The sequence below is a fragment of the Molossus molossus genome, unplaced genomic scaffold (assembly GCF_014108415.1).
Source record: "Molossus molossus isolate mMolMol1 unplaced genomic scaffold, mMolMol1.p scaffold_m16_p_12, whole genome shotgun sequence".
NCBI lineage: Eukaryota > Metazoa > Chordata > Mammalia > Chiroptera > Molossidae > Molossus > Molossus molossus.
Genome location: NW_023425347.1, coordinates 50767782 through 50790239, shown reverse-complemented (window position 1 = coordinate 50790239; position 22458 = coordinate 50767782). Strand labels below are relative to the sequence as shown.

Sequence of the window (22458 nt, the reverse complement as noted above, 5' to 3'; positions counted from 1 at the left end):
GAAAATAAAATGATGTTAACATTAAAGAAAAAATACTTGAACCTTGCCCTTGTGTTACTTGTCCTTTCAGCACAACATTGTAGCATGCTTGGCACATAGTAGGCATTCCTACTAAGTATTTAGTCATATGACAAAACTAAAGCAATTTAGTAACAAGTTTGATGTCCTTTATTCAAGGAAAACAATCCATGAATTGGGGAGTACATTGCCTCACAAACAGTAGGGCACTCTTCTCAAAGGATTTTGGCCAAGAGTAGAGTTTTAGGCCATTAGAAGAGGCAATGTGGAAATGACATGACTGGCCAGGAGGTGGGAGATTTTCTTCTGAGGCTTTAGCAGGTCCTGTTTTCATCCCAAGTGCTGCAAGAGGCACACTGGTGTGCAAGAATTTTTAAAACATGCAATAACTGACTATTTATTCAGAGGCCCTCACCTCTTTTCCCTTAGATTGTCAAATAAAAGTGACAACAGCCAACACGGTAATAGCAATCTGATGTGAATGAATCAAAACTATGCCTCTTTTTTTGTCAGATTGGCAAAAATATGTATCTTTTGGTGTGCTGTAGAATGTTAGTAATTTATGTGTGCCATGAGATGAAAAAGGTTGAAAATCGCTGTTCTAGGGTAAAGTAAGCTCTCTGAAGCTCATTTGGAGGGTTTTGATTGGTGGTTTTTCTTAACAGGTGTTTTACCTAAGACAGTGTTGGTTGACAAATTTCAATTTGTGATTTAGGCAGGGCCACTGGGGCAACCTTCATTTTGTAGGTCCCAATACACACATTAATTTTATCAACTTAAGAATCTGTAATTGGCAGTTATACATGTTGTTTCAAAATGAGAAAATAATTTCTGGCATTTTTTATATTCGTAGATACCCATTTATGACTGACATACAATTAGTTGTAATTTGTAATTTTGCTGAGGCTTACATTCACCAACCCATCCCTGTTTTGTATAAGAGCTAGCAGAAGTGATCTTAGCTGGTAGGTAAACTAGCCAGTTGGCTGTACATCAGATCTCAATAACTTGGTGTTACAATCTCTTACAAATTATACTTTCAACTGCACTATTTCATACAGGTATTTACTGATGAAAATATTCCATAAGGCCTCAGGTTTTAACCTCCAAAAATATTCAGGATCAAGTAAATTATTTAACTATTGTCATAGAATAAATGGCTCTTTAATAAGGCTTGTTTATGCACGTGTTCAACACATTTATTGGGCATTGACTATGTGACAGGCATTATGCTATATGCTAAACTGACCCAAAAAATTCACAGCTTTCTGGGGGGAGGAGGAAATGCATGTCAGCATAACAAGTTAAATGTATCCCTTGTTAAGCACAGAAGAGGAAGCCCTAACTGCTTGCAGAAGTTGTGGCAGTGAGGGAAAAAAAGCCCTACAGAAGATGGCAGTTAAATAAAATGAAGGAGGTCATTAATAACTTGTATTAGGACACAGTGAAATGAAAGATTTTGTTAGGTTTGGGGAACTGCAAGTCATTGAATAACAGTGGATGAAAGTAAAATAGTTTAGCCCTGCCAGTGTGGCTCAGTGGTTGAGTGTGGACCCATGCATGCACCAAGAGGTCGCGGGTTCAATTTCCGGTCAGAGCACATGCCCAGATTGTGGGCCAGATCCTCAGCGTGGGGCATGAAGGAGGCTGCCAGTTGATGTTCTCTCTCATGATGTTTCTCTCTCCTTTCCTGTCTCTCTAGAATTAATAAAGAAAAAGTAAAATAGTTTAGATGAAGTTGAAAAATTACACAAGAATCTTTTTATAGTGAAAAGCTTTAAAAAAGTTATTAAGCAAGAATATGCACGTAAAGCAAATTTTTCTGTAGTTTTCAGATCTTATACTTGAATGTATTTAGGTACAGTACAATGTGCTTTTATTTTTTAATTTTTATTCTTTTACATTTATCTTCAGATAGAGTGGGGGAGAGAGAGAGAGAGAGAGAGAGAAACATTAATATGAGAGACACATGAGTGGTTGCCACCCACACGACCCCAACCTGGCTGGGGGACTAACCAAACCCGGGACTCTCTGGTCTGCTGGTGGAGGCTCTAACTGCTGAGCCAAATCGGCCAGGGCCAATGTGCTTTTAAATTGTCAACTTGTGAAATAAAATCTGATTATAAAGCATTAAGAAATGTCACATTAAACTAGGTATTTTTGAAGATTTACTGACGAAGCAAATTTACCAAAATGTAGGTACAGATGCAGAAAATTTTATACTGGTGGAGAGGAAAATCTTGGTAGGTAGGGTGAAAATTTCATTAGTAACTCTACAGATCTGTAGTTGATTCTCAGTATAAAGAAATTTGGGGGCATTTTAATATAGTTACTAAAGTTTGCATTTTTTTTTTGCAGGCTATTGAATACTGCCTTCTAAAAATGATGCCTTCCACTTCTCTTAAAAATAAAGTTTAAAAAATACTTAAAAAAAGAGGGAACGAACAGGGATGACGTCTTTCAGTAGACCGCGGTGTGTCTCGCGGGCTCCTGGCTGCGGGCGAGGCCGGCTGGGCCTGCGCGGGGCGGAGCCTACGGTGACGCGCTGGTGGCTGCTAGGCATTGTGGGGAACTCGGCCCGGTGGGGGTAGCCGTTTGTTTTCTCGTGGTCTCGAACTCGCGCGCGCTATTCCCTCCCCCCGGCGAGAGGCGGGGCGGAGAAACGGCGGCGGAGGCAGCAGCAGCGGCTGTAACAGTGGACACCCTCCTGTCCCCTCTCCGGCGAACCGGTTCTTCTTTCCCTTCCCTCTCACTGTTTGTTGTGTGTTTGATGTGTTAAAGCAGGAGCGAGAACGCGAGCAGCGCCATGAGCAACACTACCGTCGTCCCCAGCACTGCGGGCCCGGGCCCCAGCGGCGGGCCGGGTGGCGGCGGCGGAGGCGGCGGCACCGAGGTAATCCAGGTGACTAATGTCTCCCCGAGCGCTAGCTCTGAGCAGATGCGGACCCTCTTCGGTTTCCTAGGCAAGATCGACGAACTGCGCCTCTTCCCGCCGGAGTGAGTATCGTCCACCATCACTGTTTTTTGCTATCTCCTCCCAGCCTGGGCCTAACCACACCATTTCGTAGGCCCTTGTCGCTGCTTCCCAGAACCAGGTTGCTTTAGTTGAGGCTGGCTGTTGGGACTTATTTACGAAGAATCTGTATATTAGGCCTACTAACAATGCAAAGAGGCAGGGCCAGGGTTTTGGCAGTTAGAGACACTGGCTCTTAATCTCAGACTTCTTTTTTCTCCCTTAAATTTTGCCAACGTGGTCTTTCTTTGGGCAATTAAAGCAAGATAACTTCATTTCATGTACTTTGGTTAATCTTTTTTTAAAAATCAGGTGTTTCTTTGAGTTCTTCGGAAAGTAACAAAATTATTCCTGTGTAAATTTATTATTGAACTTTGTAGGCGGTGATTCACTTATTGCTAAGTATTGCTGTTCTGTGATCCTGGCCTAGTGAATAATACAGAGTAAATACTCTTGTCAGATAGTAAATTCAGTGAACCTGAGTACTTAATTTTAATGACAAAAATGGGTTATACCTGAAAGGTAGAGTTTTCCTTTGTTTAAATGTATACATTTATGCCATTTTACAGTTCTAAATTTTTAATTTGAAGTGTTTGACTTTTTGTTTTTAATCCTGTTGTCTCACATTTATTATTTTAGTTGCAAAAGTATTAAATGAGTGGATTGTAAAGAAAAAAATAACTTAAGCTATGAAGTTAGATAAGATGTGAGAAATACTAGAACAGGATAAAACAGTCATATGCTCTTTGGAAGGGTGAAAATGCAATGTTACTGTCAGTATAATCTCCCATCCCGCTTAGTTTTATGATGTCATTTAAGTATTAAACAGGAAATAGGCATCTACTGTTTGGTGGATGTGATAAATCATTACATGTTCAGTTCTAGGAACATGTATTTGTAGCAGTTATCTTGAATGGAAATTCAGTTTGCTTTGGTAGTAAAGGACAAATAGCTTTTATAATATGTTTTGCTATTACTCAGTTTTTCTCATATCATACTCTTTATTGAGTTGTTAGTAAAATGAATAAACAGTAAATGGCAGAAAATAAGTGACACGTTTGATTATTGTAATCATGTTGCTATTCAAAATATTTGAGATACTGGATTTATTTACAAAATAATTATTTTCAGTCTCATAAGTTATTAACAATTTTGTTATACTTGCTGATTATACTTGCTGACCTTAAAGTGTTTTGTTTATTTTGAAGATGCTCTTTTTATGATTCATTTATTAAAAAGATAAAGGGAAGTGTAGGCAGTTTTCTGGTTCATCTTTTACCCATTGCGTGGTCAATATTGTCATGTGTGTTCCCACATACAGACTATTTTCTCTTCTGAAAATGCACTAAGTTACAATACAGTAAAGGCTACATTTACCTTAGTGGCTTTCCCAAATTGAACAATACTTATGTAGATGTCTACTTTCGTTGATAATTTTAAATCCCAATAGCTAATCTGACCTGCACAAATTGGAAATACATTATTGACAATTTCTTTAAGCTTGCTACAGTTTTCAATAGTAACTTGCTGGTGATGTGCTGTGGGGTCTTAGTAGTCTGAAAGGGTTTATTATTTCAAAACTTTGCTCTTACTCAGAATAAAATTGGCTCAGATTACATAACATTATGACTATTATAAATACATTTGCCACGTGACTTTTTTCGGGTGTATATTTTCCCCCAAATGGCATTCATATCCACCTGGAATTCTTTTCTCTTAGATGTGGTCAGGATATGCTTATTTCCTTTTGTTGCTCAAATGCCACCTAATCTGTTTCCTGATCACCTGTATAAAAATACTGCACCCCTGCTTTCTCTTTATTCAACTTAACTGCATTGTTTTGTGGCACCAGTCGTGAACAGGTTAGTTTAACTCTCCCTCTTCTAGAATATGAGGCTATTGGGGTCATCAGTATCACGGGGGAGATGGGTTTAGCATTCACAGAATAATTTTTTTTCTTTAATTAATTTGAGAGAGAGAGGAAGGGAGAGGGGGGGAGAGAGAGAAACATGGATGAAAAGCACATCAATTGGCTGCCTCCTGCATGCCCCCCACTGAAGATTTGGTCCACAACCTGGGTATGTGCCCTGACCAGGAATCAAACCGGTGACCTCTTGGTGCATGGGTCAATGGTCAACCACTGATCCACACCGGCTGGGCAAGGGTTTGGCTTTATTTATTTATCTTATATTTTATTTATTTATTTATTTATTTTATCCTCACTCGAGGACGCTTTTGCATTTATCTTCCATTAGAGTGGGAGGAAGAGAGATACATTGATATGAGAGAGGCACATCGAGTGGTTGCCACCCACACAACCCCAGCTGGGGCTGGGATAAACCGCAACCCAAGTACATGCCCTTAGCGGGAACCGAACCCAGGACTCTTTCATCCAAGGGCCAACGCTCTAACCACTGAGCAAAACTGTCCAGGGCAGGTTTAGTATTTTTTAAAGTACACATATGACTGATCCCCAGCCTATTTGTGAGGAGGGGAGGGAGGAAACCGAGGATCTGGATCATGCCAAACATTTTTGTGCCAGCCTTAAGAAGGTTTTTCCCTTTTGTTTCATTATTGAATCCATCTATTTCTTGGTTTTTGTAAGCCAGACATTGCTGGCTTATAATTTCAACCTGTGATAAAATTGTCATTACAACAAATACTCTAACCCTTTCTTCAGTAAGACAGCCCTACAGCCATTGAAAGTATCTGTCAGTGTTGCTTCCATTTATTCTTTTTAAAAGAAAACAGTTAAATTCTAGTTCCCAAAATGACTTTTGGAAATTCAACATTGTTATATGCTAGATGCTTTCCAATGTTATCTTACTCAGCCCTTAAAAATCTGGAGGGAGCCCTGGCCGGTTTTGCTCAGTGGTTAGAGCGTCGGCCTGCGGTACAGAGAGACCCGGGTTCGGTTCCCGCTAAGGGCACGTACCTCGGTTGCAGTTTGTCCCCGGCCCTGGTTGGTCGTGCGGGTGGCAGCCACTCATGTCAATGTCTCCCCCCCCCCCCCCATCTGAACAAAAAATGGAAAAATGTCCATTGACATATTTGAGGATTAAAAAAAAAAAATTTGGAGGGAGAGTCTACTTAGCTCTATTGCACAAATGAGTGAACTAAAATTTATGTAGGTGGTTTTGTATACCCAAGCCCCCCTCTACCAGTGTCAGACCTAGTATTGGAACTTCAGTGTTGTGATTGTCCTTTATCATTTAATCATGATTTTCTTGAGTGGAACTTGTGAGTGGAATCAGTCTTTTACACTTAGTAGGTATTCTTCATATGTTCGGCTTTACTGGGATTCCATAATGGAAAATATAACTAGAGTGTTGATAGGGTAATGATCCCAGTAAAGCATGTATATGTCAGAGGTATGCAGTAACTGAAGGCTACTGTACCAGCAGGTAAGCTTAAGTTCATTATTTAAGTAATTAATAAAGTAATTATTTCAGTGACCAAAAATAGATACTTTAATCATCATGTAAGTAACTTAGTATAGTTAGGTGAGAGAACTTAATTTACCTTTAAAAATTTTTTTTAAATAAATGCAGCATTTTACTGCATTTCTTTAGAACTGAGTAAGACACGATGAGGGGGAGAGGGCATGTGAGGTCAAGAGGGTCAAGTTTTCAGGTGAATACTATTTGTCATACCTGCTATTGGGGTGGGGGTGGGGCTCCGGAGATGCCTTTGTTATTAAGCTCAAAGTTCTCAGTATTAAGCACAGTATTAGGGTGGTAGTAGAAAAAGTGTTATCAGTGGCCTAAATGAGAAATTCTCATACTTTAGTGGGCACAGATATCAACTGGACATGTTAAAAATAAGAGCCCTCTTATAAAAGTGATTCTCAGATTTAGTGGACTTGAGATGGAAAACAAATCAGGATTTTCTATATGCATCCCAGAAGATTGTCAAACAACCCTTAGAGGACACTTGAAACATTGGACACAAAACCCCCACTCTTCGGTAAAGGACAAAAGCATTGTACGGAGCCCACATTTTCTGTCTTGTTCCTTAGTTCTTTTCACTATCCTGCCTCATTTATATATATTTTTTTTTCTTTTTTTCTATATTGATTTAAGAGAAAGGGAGAGAGAGATGGAAACATCAATGAGAGAGAACATTCGATTGCCCGTCTCCTACATGCCCCTCACTGGGGATCAGGCCCACAACCTGGGCATGTGCCCTCACTAAGGATCGAACTGGTGACCTCTTGGTGCATGGATCCATGCTCAACCACTGAGCTACACCTGGTTGAACCACACCAGCCGGGCTCGTTCGTAAAGATAAGGAGTAAAGACAGCTACATTGGTAAAAGTGGTATTTGCACGGAATACTAGGGTATGAATATTAAATTCAAGCATCCATCTTCTATCTTAACATATGTCTCTTACTAATACATTTTAACTGAGAAACTGTAAGAATATAATTGTGGGGCCAAATAGCAATGGTTTTAAAGAAGACCATTTAAAGTGGGGCGAGATGGATCATTTACCCTTCTGAATTGTCTTACTGTGACAGTCTTTTTCATGGTATTTAAATTATTCATATTTTACCTCACCACCATTTGCAGGTTGGTATAGCCCAAGTAATAATGGTAGTATTTCTATGAAGAGTGGGTAGAAAAAAATATATTATTTTAGGATTGCAAAGTAAGTGGAAATAACGTTGTAAGCATGTAGGCAGTACTTTCTAATTTATTTTTTGTCTTTATTGATGGAAGAGAGAGAGAGATAGAAACATTGGTGAGAGAACATCGATTGGCCGCCTCCTATATGCCCCCTATTGGGGCCACGTGCCCTGACCGGGAATCGAACCAGCAACCTAATAGTGCATGGGTCGATGCTCAACCACTGAGCCACACCTGCCCGGCTCTAATGTATTTTTAAAGAACTGTTCATTATGTTTATATTATCTAAGACCCTAATACTTTATAGTCATTTTTTTCTTTTAGTCAAATGACCATAGACAGTGTCAAAGAAATAGTAGAGGTCACTTAAGAAATTTAAGTGCCCACTACTTCCCAAGGCATTCTGTTAGCTTTTAAGAGTAGAAAATGATAGCATTTAAAGAGCTTTAAATGGTAAAAATGTGGAAGTCAGAAAAAAAGACAAAGTGCTATATATAGCATTAATACTAAAACTGCTGGGCTTGCATTCTTTCCACTATTCTGGATATAACGTTAAATTTTCTACCAGTAGTCCTTCACATTAAAAAACACTTTGACTACATTAAAAAAACACTATCCTTTCAGAAACATTCAGCAGTAAGCTTCTATGATAAGGTGGTTTAAATTTCATGTCGATATATTGTCATCTTTGCTTTGAACCTAGATTAGGATCTGTGCTTCGTGTCCAAGGGGAAGGCTTTTAAGTTCTGACGGGTTTGAATTCTCAGGTTATGTGGCTTTATGTTAGTCCTCATAAGTAATAAGTTGGTTTGTTTTTATTCATGTTAGAGCATAAATTAGTTGGGGGGGGTGGTCAGCAAATACTTATTTCTGAAGTACCTAACATAACCAAATTCTCATGTAAATGCATTTTTATGTATACTTGGAAATCTAGTTTATTAGAAAGGTTAACAATAAACCTCATTCTGATAACATTCAAAGATATTACAGGATTTTCCTTTTTATTATTGAGTCTTAAGAGGTAATTGGCTTATAATAAAGCAGAGGTTCTTTACCCTGGGTGCATATAAAAATTGTCAGAAAGAATTAAAATCGAGGAGGAAAAGGGAGCATATAATACTTCATTCATCAGAGATCTTGATTTAATTGCTGTGGAATAGAATGCCAGGATATTTTTTTCTCCCCAGAAGATTCTAATGTATGACTAGGGATGATGTGATTACTACTGCCATAGGGCACAGGTTTTAAAATAACTTTTGGGTTGGAATTAGAGACAAACTCCTGCCTTTATTTAATCTTTCCCTTAATTTATCTTATTTTACAGGCTACCATAGCTTGTACTTTAGCACTTGTTTTTGTTTTATCTAAGGAAGCAATTTGCTGAGGAAAGTAATTCCTTTGCTTATTGTAATTTTGCATAATAGTAATACTTGGGGGTGGAGTACTGTCCCCATGTGTGTTTAATTTTTGTTTTGTTTTGTTTTTTGTTTTTCTCTGATGTTATAGGTAATAGAGGACAGGGCATTTATTTAGTAGGCAGGTCAAGAAAACTTGATTGTAAAATAGATGTACTTTCCCACAATAATATTCTCTTGTTCCTGAATTGGCAAATTCTGGATTTTTTTACTCTGAAAGTTTTCTAAGCCTATTTGTTACCTGTTTTTAAAAATAACTGGTATTGCTATTTTTAAAATGTTGACACTTTTGTGGTCTGATTAAACTCTGAAACTTTAGTTGCAACCTATCTTTAACTTGGAAAACTGTAAAATTAAGCGATGATTGTATACATGAAACATGAGTTTAGTGGGTAGTAATTTATTTGTAATGTCATTTTTTTAACTGTCAACTAAAATATGTGCAATTCTTATTATCTGCCTGTTTTGCTTTTAAAATGGGTTTATGAGTTTTACATTTATGTTTTAGCTGATATTATTTCTCTCTACTTTTATGTTATTTGTTTATTTTTCAGTGATTCACCTTTGCCAGTTTCATCCCGTGTCTGCTTTGTTAAGTTCCACGATCCAGACTCAGCAGTTGTGGCACAGCATCTGACAAACACTGTGTTCGTTGACAGAGCATTGATAGTCGTACCATATGCAGAAGGTTTGTGCTTTGTTTACCTATCTATGTGGGCATCCTATGATGACCATCTACCTCAGTATAGTTTTAGAGTGAGCATTAGTAGCATGTTAAAAACCTAAGCTATTAACATTTTGAAACCCTTGTTATACTGTGGTACATATTTTTACTTGCAGATTTTTTTTTCAGTTATAAAAATTAGGTATCAGTTGTTTTTATAAGATAATTAAACATGCCATTCTTTTAAAACATTTTTAAGTTCTTTAAAACCATGTCCCCAATTGTAATCCCTTAAGATACATCTACTTAATGGAACCTTGAGTTTTATGACAAAGTCCTAAAGTGAATGGTTATCTCCATACACATTTACACAGGAATCTTCAAATAAATGCATGATGTTATTTCTGTTTTGAATAAATGACTAGGCTTTATTTTCTTAGTGCTTCCTCTCACTGATGACTTCTAAAAAATGTCCCGCATTGAATTCCAGTATACCAAGGGTTGCAATGATTTTGGTTTGTATGAAAGTTCAAGATTTCCTATAGCCTAGGTGCCAGATGGGCACTGGGTGTTTTGTTTTTATTGCCAGATTTTCTTGTTCATTCTTGCTATATTTTCTAGAATATCTCTAAATAATAAATTCTTCTCTCTGTTATTTGTGTGTGTGATTTTTGTAGTGGAGAAGGCAAATGCAAAACTCTTCCAGATGACTGAAAAACAGTGGGTCCTCTGCAGCTACAGGGGATTCTAGACATTAACTAAAGGCCAGCAAGCACTCAAGTCCCCCAAGTGTTTTCCTGGTGTAACCATTTGTTAACTACATTTTCTCTCTTTTTACATTTTAGGCTGTTAAAGTAATTTGACAGAAATAATGAGCAGAGTTTGGGGATCTTAAACCAAAAAAAAAAAAAAAAAGCCACTGTGACAAGACAGCACTATTTTAATTTCCACTTTGTAAAATTTTCTAAGCCATATTTTATAATTAGTTTGTTCCCAATGTACTGCTACTTTATTTGCTTATTGTCAACTATAAACTTGATCAAAGAAATAACTGAAATATGATAAAATTACTGGATTTTAGGTTGAAATGACTGGATTTTAAGTTAATAATTACGGGATTTTAAGTTAATTTACAGCATTACATTAATTCTGACCAGGATTTAAATGCTTTCCCCTTTTCTTAATGTACTGGTCAGTGGAAGCAGAATCTTGATATTGTTGACTTTAGATGATATCTTAGATCTCTTTGAGTACCAATGTGAACATTTTTACCATACCTTGTAAAAGTTATGAAATGTATAGTCCTTAAAACTTAGAACAATTGCCTCTGTAGTTTTTCTAAAGAAATTAAGTTGCATTCATAGATGGGTTAAAGGCATGCTATATAATAGTACATCTGTCTCTATTGATTAAAGTGTGTGAACCCAATTTTAAGGTTTTAAAATATATATGCTGATAAACCTTTGATTTAGTGTGTTTTGATTAAGCAATTCATTTTATATCAGTGTGCCTGTTGTAGGTTAAGACTTTTCACCAAAAGAAAATTTATAGAATTCAAATTTAGGAATAAGTAAAGTATAGATGATAGTTTTTGAAACAAGGGTCGAATCATGTGAATAATGTACAAGACATTAGCTTTTAAATTAAAGGGATTCTTAATTGACTAAGTATTATGTCCTAGTTCCCAAGCCCTGAACATAATACAGTATATCATATAATTGGCTTTCATAAATATTTTTTACCACGGTAATTTTTTGTGGATCTGTTTCAAAAGTCAAATATTTAAGAGTATGTAGAATTACCAAAATATTTAGTTCTGGAATCTATTTTTGATGTATTTAATTAATGGTATGGTATGCTGTATTAATGTTATCTCCACTAAATAACTGATGTACTCAATCCCTTTGTCACCATTCACCCTAGTTTTAACTCTTACACTTTGGTGTTGGTTCTCAGAATGGTCATGTTTAGAACAATAGACACAAAGTCTACGGTAAGGAATAGTCTTAATTGGTAAAACTGAGATAGCTGGATTTGGAAGGAACTCTTAATAGTAATGGATTTGGGGGTTATTTAGGTTCCTTGGTTAATGTTTGTTTCTTTTGTCTGTTTCTTTTTCTTTCATTTCTACACATTCATGCAGTATTTCATGGTTCTATCAAAGCAGCAGTAAAAAAAATACTCTTGACGCATGAAAATTAACTGGTGAGGGGCCTCATTGCTATTTTTAAATTGTAGTTTTATTTTTAAATAGTCTTTTTTAAATCAGAGGATCAGATGCATGACTTTTTTTTTAATGAATGCAGATCTTCTATCAGGTGTCTCACAATTAATTCAAGAGGATTTTAGTTTGCCAGAAATGTTGCAAATGCACTAATTTGAGTAAGATATTATTATTTAATATTATCCTCTTGAGACATAATTTTGCATGCAAGATTACCCATAATCTTTGTAGGTTTGTTAATATTGATGCATTAATGCCCTATATCTAAATGATCTTCTCCCTTCCCCTCCCTCCATAACTCTGGGTATCTAAATTGATGACAGCTCTGACACAAGCAAGATAACAGTGCTGTGTAGTATACATTTGTTTATATTATCGGCACTTCTCAGTATAGGTGGAAGGAACCATTACCTTTATTTAACAGTGGTTTTTCTTTTTTGTTGTTGTGTTTTACAGTTCTTTTCCCTGGTTCAGCCTGAACTATATACCAGGCCCTGCTGAAAATACCACCCAACAGTTTTCTTCTGCAGCTTATCCAGTTTCTCTTAAGTGCCCTGTACATATTGTATGTTTTATGATGAGATGCAGTTTCTTAATATGTATTACAGAAATACTACTGGTATTTGCAAATATATAGTTTAATTGTATTATTGAACTCTCATTTTGGGGGCTTGGGCACATTAACAGATTAATCCATCTGTATAGGGCTTTTGCTGTTGGATAGAATTTAAATTGTGTACATAAATATTTGTCTTAGGGCCCTTAGATGTTATCTGAATACACAGATTAGGCTTTAAAAACAGACGTACATGTTGTTTTTGGCTTTAGGAGTTTGGCTAAGTTAGCTTTTGAACTCACACTGTATAGCAGCATTTTTTGGTATGGTTAGCATGGCACATGTTGGAATATAAAGCATTTTACTGTACAGGTAAGGAATGTGCCATGTTGTTTTACCTATTCTCTCTCTCTCTTACTCCCACATACACATCCAGTGTGTATTCAGAGACCTTCAGAAACATTCGTTTTCATGAGTCAGCAAAAGCCCTACGCTTGATTCCAACAGAATAGTTCCTTTACATACTTTTCTTCTCTTAATTTTTACAAAATTGTATGGTAGGTGTAAAAGAAAATCATAGTAACTGTACCATATTATTAACCCCTAAATCAAACTTTTTTTGTCTTGTGTATCTTGATTTTTCTGTGTGCTTTATAGTGAAGCAGCCGACACGAGTCGTTGTTCATAAAACAGCTTTTGAAAGTTGAGAGCACACCCCTGGAGAACCGACTGTGCTTGCTTACGTTTGGTTCATGACTTAAAAATCGAGTACAGGTGATGAAATCTTGGCAGTGTTAACAAAAAAGTAGTGTGTATTGTGCTATTTTTTTTTTACTCTAGAAACTTAACCATTTGTAGAGAAAAAAGGAAACATTTTCACACATTGAAGTTTCATTCTGACATAAAATTAATGATAAATAATCATAGAAATCAAGCTTTATATTTTAGCGAACATAAGTACTTTCAACAAACTCAGGTGGTGTATCAGGGAGACATTTTCTGGGTGTTTTTGTGTGTTTTCTGTCTTGCAAAGGGGTGTGTTCTAATGCAAGGATATTTCTCTGCAGGAGTTATTCCTGATGAGACTAAGGCTTTGTCTCTGTTGGCACCAGCTAATGCAGTGGCAGGTCTTCTGCCTGGTGGTGGACTCTTGCCTACTCCTAACCCTCTTACCCAGGTATTAGTTCTATTGAAATCTTAAAGGATAGAATGGAACACAGAATTGGATAAAGCTAAACATATTTGAACTTAAGTGTTGTGATTCTAGTTTACAGAATGATAATCAAGTATATATAGTAAAGGCTATTGCAATCAAATTCTAAAGATAATCTCTTGGAAATTTGCATTTTAAGAGCATCCTGAAAATCACAAATATCTTATATTGTTTTTTGTTATTGTACATGCCCCTAGCGGGAACCGAACCCGGGACTCTCTGGTCTGCAGGCTGACACTCCAACCGCTGAGCCAAACTGGCCAGGGCTCTTATATTGGTTTTGCCATTGACTCTCAAAATAACCCAGTAATATGAAAAAATCTCATGGAGCTTAAGATTTGAACATGTACTAAAAATAGTATGTTCATTTCAACCAGGAAAGAAAATAAAGATAAATTTCAGACTTTTTGTCTTTGCCAATGTCCTTTAATCTTTTGCTTTTACCTTGGGGTTTTAATTAAGTAGGTGGCTTGAAATAAAAATGAATTCATGGATAAATGTTTGATATGGGGAAGAAAACATTCAAGTTGAATTATATTTTACTGGGTAATGTTTCTAACCCTAATGCTGTAAAAAGCAAATCATTTTAGAGCCAAAGGTTCTTTAAATGTCATATATTGTAACTCAGAAAAATTGTAACTAACAAGTGGTTTTGCAGACAAAGGAAATGATGGAACCTGAACTAGAATTTTATAAGCGCATTCCTTTGTATAAAATTATTTTGCCTAAATAGTTTACTTAACTGTTAGTTGAACTGTATGGCATTATAAAAGGACACAGATCAAGAATTCTCAGCTTTTTGAGTATGACTTTTTCACTTATAAAATGCAGATCTGAGAAATTTGTAGATACTTTTAATGTATAAAATTGTGTTATAACTGAAATAGCTTGTATAATAGTATTAATACAGTATTTTAACTACTCAGTAAATAGTTACATTATAGAAAGTTTGGAACCTTATATTTACTAAAAATTGAAGCTAGGAGAACTTTTAGCACGGTGATTTATAAAGGTCAAACTGCCTTCAAAATTACAATATTTTGTATGGTTTGTGTCTTAAATTATTGCTTAATCAGAATTATTTCAGACAGGAGACAGAACCACACAGTAATTTGAACAGGGAAAGTTTAGTAGAAGGAATTAGTAACTAGTAACTGGAGCTTACTAGGGCACTCCAAGGAATATAGGACTCCCAGATATCAGAAGCAACCATTACTTCTAGGGCTGAGGAAGAAAGAACACAAAAAAAAATTCAGATGAGAGGTCTTCCCACCCCCCACCACCCCCAACCCCTTGACTGGGATAAGAGTCAGACTCTTTGAAAGGGGTAAACACTAAAGAGTTTTTTCAGGTGCCACAGACCTTGTTAGGAAGCTGCCCAATAAGATAGCTCTGAGGTTAAGGCCACTGGGTATCTCACATGGCGCTGCAGTAACAATCAAAAAGGGGCATAGGAACCAGGAAGAGAACCCTCTTTTACAGTATCATTCCAGCTCCTCTATAGATAATGTTTAACATGTCATCTGTCAAAAGAGAAATGCTGCCTTCAGTATCACAAAACGGCAAAGAACTGGATTTGAAGCTGAGAAAACAGTAAATGTTTATAATTGGCACAAGAATATATTGAATTTTTTTTCTATATTCTAATTGTAGGGATAAATGTGCTATAATGACATGTGGAAAATGAGGACAGAGGTAGGCAAACTACAGCTTTTGGGCCAGACCCCCATTTTGGTTTATTAGAGCACAACTGTGCCCATTTGTTATGTATTGTGTATGCCTGTTTTTGACCTACAATGGTATAGTTGAGTAGTTGCAACAGAGATCACATAGCCTACAGACTTAAACTAGTTATTTGTCCTTTAGAGGAAAAACAGGTTGACCAAACACACAGTATAAGGAACAGAAGTGAAGTTTTAAATAAATAAAATTTGTAATTTCACAGATTGGCGCTGTTCCATTGGCTGCTTTGGGAGCTCCTACTCTTGATCCTGCCCTTGCTGCACTTGGGCTTCCTGGAGCAAACTTGAACTCTCAGGTATAATTTACTGCCCTTCAACTTGGAGCTCATTCTTATAATTAAAGAATTATTTTATTTTATTTTATTAACTGTTCCTATGCATTTCAAGAGCAAAAGATAACTGATAGCTATGGTGTGTTAATTTTTCTTACATGCTGTTATTAAAAGGAGATTTAAAAGGTCACTGCATTATAAGCCCCTTACCCATTAAAGAATTTCTTTATACTTATTTATTTTTTAATCCTCACCCGAGGGTGTGATTTTTATTGATTTTTAGGGAGAGAGAGCAACATCTGTGTGAGAGAGAAACATTGCTCTATTGCCTCCCGTCCACGCCTCAACCAGGAATCGAACCCGCTACCTCTTTTGGTGTATGGAATGATGCGTCAAACAACTGAGCCACCCAGCCAGGGCAAGATTTTCTCATTTTATATAGCTAAAAGTAAAGAGTAGTTTCACAGGAAATACACATCATCGACATGTTATGGAGTCTCTGTTTTCCTGTCCTTTAATCATTTGGAAATTTTGTTTTCTTTTATTGTTACTTGCTAAACTGTTTTTGGAAGTACTTTGTGGAAATTTTTTGGTTTATTACATTGGCTAAGCACTTTGAGTTTTGTTTTACATGTTTCTTTAAATCATTACTTTCCCTTAGAAAATCTTCAGATAAGCAGGAGGTAATTGATCAGGTTTATAATTTTCATATTTAACTTGGTAAAGCACCTCTGAATATTCACTGTGTTACTAATGTCACCTGTTTTTGTTTTTTTCTTTTTAACGTGACTACTAGAAAACTTAATATGACATTTCATTGGCATTGTCTGTTGGTCATCCACATGCCTGGAATGTTATTTTTTGTAAGTTTGTCAGGGTATCCTAAGACATTGCAACATCCTGAAAAAATAAAATCGAAATCATTATTGCTTTATGTATTCTCACTGTTGTGATATTTTTGTTTTTTGCAGTCTCTTGCTGCAGATCAGTTGCTGAAGCTTATGAGTACTGTTGATCCCAAGTAAGAATTTTTTCTGTGTTTCTATCGATGATTTGGATATAGTATATGAATGTCTAGAGAACAGTTATTTTTTGATAGCTAAAAAGGTTATCTCAAGGCACACAATATATAATTCAGTTATCTAGAAATGAGAAAAATCCAGTGGTAAGTCTATCTATAGAGGGTTTTATTTTGGTGTAATTTGAGTACCTACTATAAACTTGTTCCTTTAGCATTTATACTCTAGATTGAAAGTGAGATATTATTTAAATATAGTAAGGCATGTGGATTCAACTAGAGAAAGTACAGAGGTACTATGGAAACTTACTACAAGAAGAATATAGTTTGAAGATGAGAGAAACTAGCCCTAGGGGATAAACCGGAGTTGAGAGACATAAGTGAGGGAAACACAGTCCTAGAGCCAGGACTGGCATATGTCACATAATAATGGCCAGTATCTTTTAGGTACTTTGAAAAGTTTTCTTTGTGCTATAAGTTTTGTGTCTCCTACTTGGTCAGTTACAACAAAGTCAGTTATTTTAATTGGTAATTTGTTGATATTTTAGATTTGAACTAAATGCTTTTTCTCCTTGGTGAAAGACGCTGTCAAGTGGGAGAGTATGGGAGGAGGGAGGACAGAATCATTTCATTATAGTTATTAGTGGACTTTTTCTCTTTAAAATTATCAGATAAAATCCAAGAGTGCCTATCACCCAGCTTATAAAATAAAATATCGATACAGTTGAAATTCCCTGCATACCCATTTTTATTTACATTTCCACTCTCCCCACGAGTAACTATTGCGTTAAATTTGGTGTCTAATTTTTTCCTCACATGTATAAACCCTTAGAGGTGCAGCTTTTCTGATCAGGAATTTTTTGAGTAACTTTAGTGTGCCATTGGCCTCTGCCTCAGGCTCTTCCCCAACAAAATTACGATGTAAAACATTTTTAAATCATATAAAGGAAAGTTCATTAGTCAAAAACTTTTAGCATCAGCATATTCCCATGTACTAGCATGTCTCAAAAATGTGTTTATGGAAAGTTAATGAATGTTCAGCAGAATTAAATAAGCATTTTTCTTATTTCAGATAGTCTGAATCTTTAAAATGCAAGTACCATTTAAATATTCAAAAGGGTACTATACTATGTATGGTTTTACCAAAATAATGGAATCCTTCCCCTTTTTTCTAAAGAACATCTTACTAAAATGTTTTATGAAACATATTTGTTTGAAGTGCTGTTGTGCATTTAAAAATATTTCCGGTCTCAATTCTTGGTTTTGTTTCAGGTTGAATCATGTAGCTGCTGGTCTAGTTTCACCAAGTCTGAAATCAGATACCTCTAGTAAAGAAATAGAGGAGGCCATGAAGAGAGTACGAGAAGCACAGTCCCTAATTTCTGCTGCCATAGAACCAGGTAAAATATGTTTATGCACTTGTGTTGAATCTTAAACTGTATGATTGTTGGCAAAAATGATTATTGTATAAGTTTGGAAACTTTTTTACTTAATATTCTAGCCGTTTTTAAACTTTCCAAATTCTGATAAAAGATTATGTAGCGGAATGATTTTCAGTAGGGGTCTGGGGGCGTGAATTGGGAGTTGACACCCAGACATACTTGCAAATATCTGGAGACACTTACTTGTCATGCTGGTACCAAATGTATCTCCTGGGCAGAGGGCCAGGGATATTGCTAAACTTCAGCATACAGGACAGACACTAACTCCCCCCCACTTCCCCAATAAAATGTGACCCATTCCAAAATGTTGATAGTGCCTAGAATTAATAGTTGGTGTGATATTTTTGTTGTTTTTAATTTATGGTTTGGGGGTTGTTTTGAAGCATTTATGATGGTCTATGTGGGAATAGCCTAATTGATTTTAGTCTTTTGTTTGACCAAGAGATGATGCTTCTGTTTATGCCATTTGTTTAAAGACAGGCAAATACCTTATTCTTTGCCGATTATCTTTTTGAAATGGAGTGGATGGTTATCCTATTGTCTGCCTGTATATATTTTGATCTTTTGTCCTAGAATTTCCCCCCCATTCAATAATGTTTTGCTCATATTTTACTGTTATTTCTTAGTAAATAGGGAGATTTTTAGTAGGTATAGTATTTGGAAAATAATTTTAAAGTAACAGTATTAATTAGCCTAAGGTCATATGTCAAACAGTAGGAGCTTTACTTTGTTGTTATTGCCATTCAGTGATGTCACTGATGTACTTTATTTTATTTTATTTTATTTTTTAATGTTTTTTATTGAATTTTTTTTTGAGAGAGAGAGAAATATCAATCACCTGCCTCCTGCATGCCCCCCTCTGGGAATCAAGCCTGCAACCCAGGCACGTGCCATGGCTGTGAATTGAACCAGGACCTCAGTCCATGGGATGGCGCTCAATCCACTGTGCCAGGCTGACGCACTTTATTTTTTAACTAGTTTTTTCCTCCCATTGACACCCTCCTCCTTCCTGCTTCCCTACTCCTACTCTCACCTTCACTGCACTTATCTGTGTCTATTGGTTATGTTCTTTGGTTTATCTCTTCCCCTCATCCCCATTTCCTCTGGGGTTTGTCAGTCCGTTCCCTACAGTAGGAGCTTTTCGATACACAACTAGATAGATCTCTTACTCCAAAGCTAGAACACTATGCTTAACTTTGTTCATTGAAAACGTATAACTAGAATGACTAAAAGTTATTTACATATGAATTTTTTCTCCGAGATTTTTTTGGTTAATTGTTAATAATGACATTAACAATAAATTGAATTCTGTTAATGAAATGATCTCAGTGTGAAGGGTAAACATATTTTCACTGAGATGGTTGTCCATTAATGCAGTGGCTTAATTTCTCTTATGTTATTTTAAAACTAGGAAATGTGACAGATCATTCTAGATCTATCTCCTACACTTATGCAGTTGGAAATAGGAAGAAGAGAGACAGATTGTTAAAATCTAGTTTTGTCACAGAAGTATAGTGAGAACAGTGAATCTATGACTTTCTGAATTTCAAGTCCAAATGTAGACCCTGTTTATCAACCACTTTAACATAAACATATGTGAATTATTTTATTTGGCAAAGGAGCATAGAGCTAGGTGGTGAAGAAAGAAGAAACAGGAATTTAAAATGTTTATTATTAAATGAACATACTTATTTTACAGTTAAATGGTCATTGGGGAAGTGTTATTAACTCATAAACATGAAAGATTAAAGTATTAATCTCAAATGAAATGTAGTTCTGTTTGGGAAAGTAGAACCTAGGAGTGGAAAAAGAGATTCTTGTTTATTAATCTCTAAAGATAAAGGGTGATAAATAATCCTTTTCATAGATTATTCTATGGACATCTCTTGACAGCCTCCCCAGTCTAGAAAGTGGAATTGTCAATTTGGCTAGCTGAAAATCAGAAGTCTAGTTTGGATCTACCAAAACCCTGTATAATTTGTATCACTTCATTAAACTTCAACATTTTTACTGTAAAATGGTCTCTTGTAACATTTAAAGATTATATTTAAAAGCTGAAAGTTAAGATAAAGAAATTCTTAGATTAATTCCTGAATGGGATTAATCTATTTGTTTAATGATTTTTAAATCCTGATTTCTTTTAAATCTAGATAAAAAAGAAGAAAAACGAAGGCATTCAAGATCGAGATCACGATCAAGGAGGAGGAGGACTCCCTCATCTTCCAGACATAGGTTAGATTGATTGCGTTTGGTATTTGGTTGTACCTTAGACAAAGATAATTCCTGTATGTCACATTCTTAATTTGCTGCCATTCACCTACAGTTCCTGGATAAAGTGTGTTTTAGTAACCAGTGCTGTTAGCAGAGTGTGTGAATAAGTATTCACACATATATAAACGGAGAAAAGATATGATATAGGCTAAAGTAGTTGATTAATACTTTAAAACCCCAAAAATATCCAAGGGGAACGGGAAGGCACTGGGACTTGACCACTAAAATGAAACTTTTGACTTGAATTCTAGTTCTGGCTTTTCACTAGACTCTCCTAAGACTTGGGTTGAAAGGTCATCTTGCAACCTATACAATACCCCTCAAATGCATGAATATTTATTTGCAAATGACATGACTTTTTGTTCTTTTGAGATTGTGTTTTGAATTACTGGATAAACTAATTGTGCAATTTTTTTATCCTGCCTAGAGAAAGACTAAATAAGTTTATTCCCTTTTCCACATGACATCCTGTATGAATTTGTACGGTTCCTCTAGACCGGTGGATTTCAAACTTGCTGGTATTAGGACCTCTTTATACTTAATAGAAAATATGAGAACCCCAAATAGTGTTTGTTTCTGTTGGTTATAGCTGTTAATGTAGGCCATATTAAAATATAAAAATAATGACAGTAAACCCACTCATGGTAACACAACTTCGAAACAACTTTTAAAAAAAGAAAAAATTTAGAAGAGTGGCTTTGTTTCACTTCTTCGCACATCTCTTTAATGTTTATAATATAGACATCGGATTCCACATTCAACTTACTGCAATAAATTTTGGTTATTATATAGAGAAAATCTGTTTTCATACAAACAGTTAAAAATGGGAAAAGTTATTTTGTAGTCTTCAACTAACTGCAACTGGTATTCTTTGATATGACACTAAAACTTGATATGATAGTTTCTTAAAAGATAGTTGCAATAGGGAATCCGAACCCTAAATAACCTCTCATATACTATTACATTAAAATCTATTGATCTTCTTTATTCTTTGAATGGATCTTTTCCCCAAGCATGCTTTTGTAAAATTATGCATTGATGGTTTACAAAATAATTGATTCATTGCTTTATGCAAGTTTTCAATGTTGACACATTTTGTTAAATAACAATAAAAATGATATTTGCTGCTGCCACCACAAATCCCACCTAAAAATGCTATAAGTTCACAATGGTGGGTTCAAGTTTTCAACATTTTCTCTTGAAAGCTCAAATTTTTATCATTGGCAACAAATTGAATTGTTTTCCTTGAAGTGGCTGCCAAATACCCAAGTCTGAACAACCATAGTTGAAAGTTGTTCTTTCAAGTCAGGGTAATGTTTCATGGAAAAGATAGTATAAGCCCAAAGCGATCAATCCCAGAAGTGCTTCCCTTGATAAAGCCATTGAAGTTTAATAAGTAACAGAAGTGATTTATCCTTACTTCTCATTTTTTTAAATAGGATATTGCTCAAGGGACTAGATTTAATAAAATTAATACGTGTTACTGCTTCATCGAAGGCATCCCTTGTGAAAATGACATTTTTGTTTGTTTTTTTCTTTTACCACACATGCTTACTACAAATCCCTGTGAAGAATACAGTGACTGCTAGGGCAATTCAGTTGCCACTACCTTGATTTGTGCTAAGGAGATGCCAGCACTTTTACACCATCATTGCTTTTGAACTATTAGTGCAAATGTCAACATAGTGAAAAAGGCAAATAACACATTATTATTTTGAAAGTAATTTTAACCTCATGGGCCCATGACATTATCAAGTCATTTCTTGGTCAGTGTCTTCATCTACTCAGCTGCTATAATAGGATCCTATAGACAGAATGACTTATAAGCAACAGATTTGTCACAGTTTGGAAGTTGAGAAGTCCAAGATCAGGGTGCTGGCAAATCTGGTGTCTGATGAGGATCTATTTATTTATAATGGGCCATCTTTTTGCTATGTCTTCACAGGTTGGTAATGGACAAGGGGTCTCTAAGATCTGTTT

The 22458-nt window shown here is 35.8% G+C and overlaps 1 protein-coding gene across 16 annotated transcripts in view; it reads left to right on the top strand.

The window, feature by feature from the left end:
- SRSF11 (serine and arginine rich splicing factor 11) overlaps window positions 1-22458 on the top strand; it is a 50654-nt gene that overhangs the window by 15198 nt on the left and 12998 nt on the right. For 4 of the 16 annotated variants that reach the window (XM_036255144.1, XM_036255141.1, XM_036255150.1 and 1 more), the window contains exons 1-8: window positions 2594-3015; window positions 9631-9764; window positions 13178-13294; window positions 13588-13697; window positions 15679-15771; window positions 16719-16768; window positions 18038-18165; window positions 20358-20439. In XM_036255144.1, the coding sequence (XP_036111037.1) occupies window positions 16749-16768; window positions 18038-18165; window positions 20358-20439 (230 nt within the window). In that variant the 5' untranslated portion in view covers window positions 2594-3015; window positions 9631-9764; window positions 13178-13294; ... (1 more) ...; window positions 15679-15771; window positions 16719-16748. Of the gene's footprint in view, window positions 1-2593; window positions 3016-9630; window positions 9765-9788; window positions 10256-11924; window positions 11946-12420; window positions 12530-13177; window positions 13295-13587; window positions 13698-15678; window positions 15772-16718; window positions 16769-18037; window positions 18166-20357; window positions 20440-22458 lie in introns of those variants that run through there. The other 12 variants (XM_036255139.1, XM_036255140.1, XM_036255138.1 and 9 more) reach the window with 7 other exon arrangements.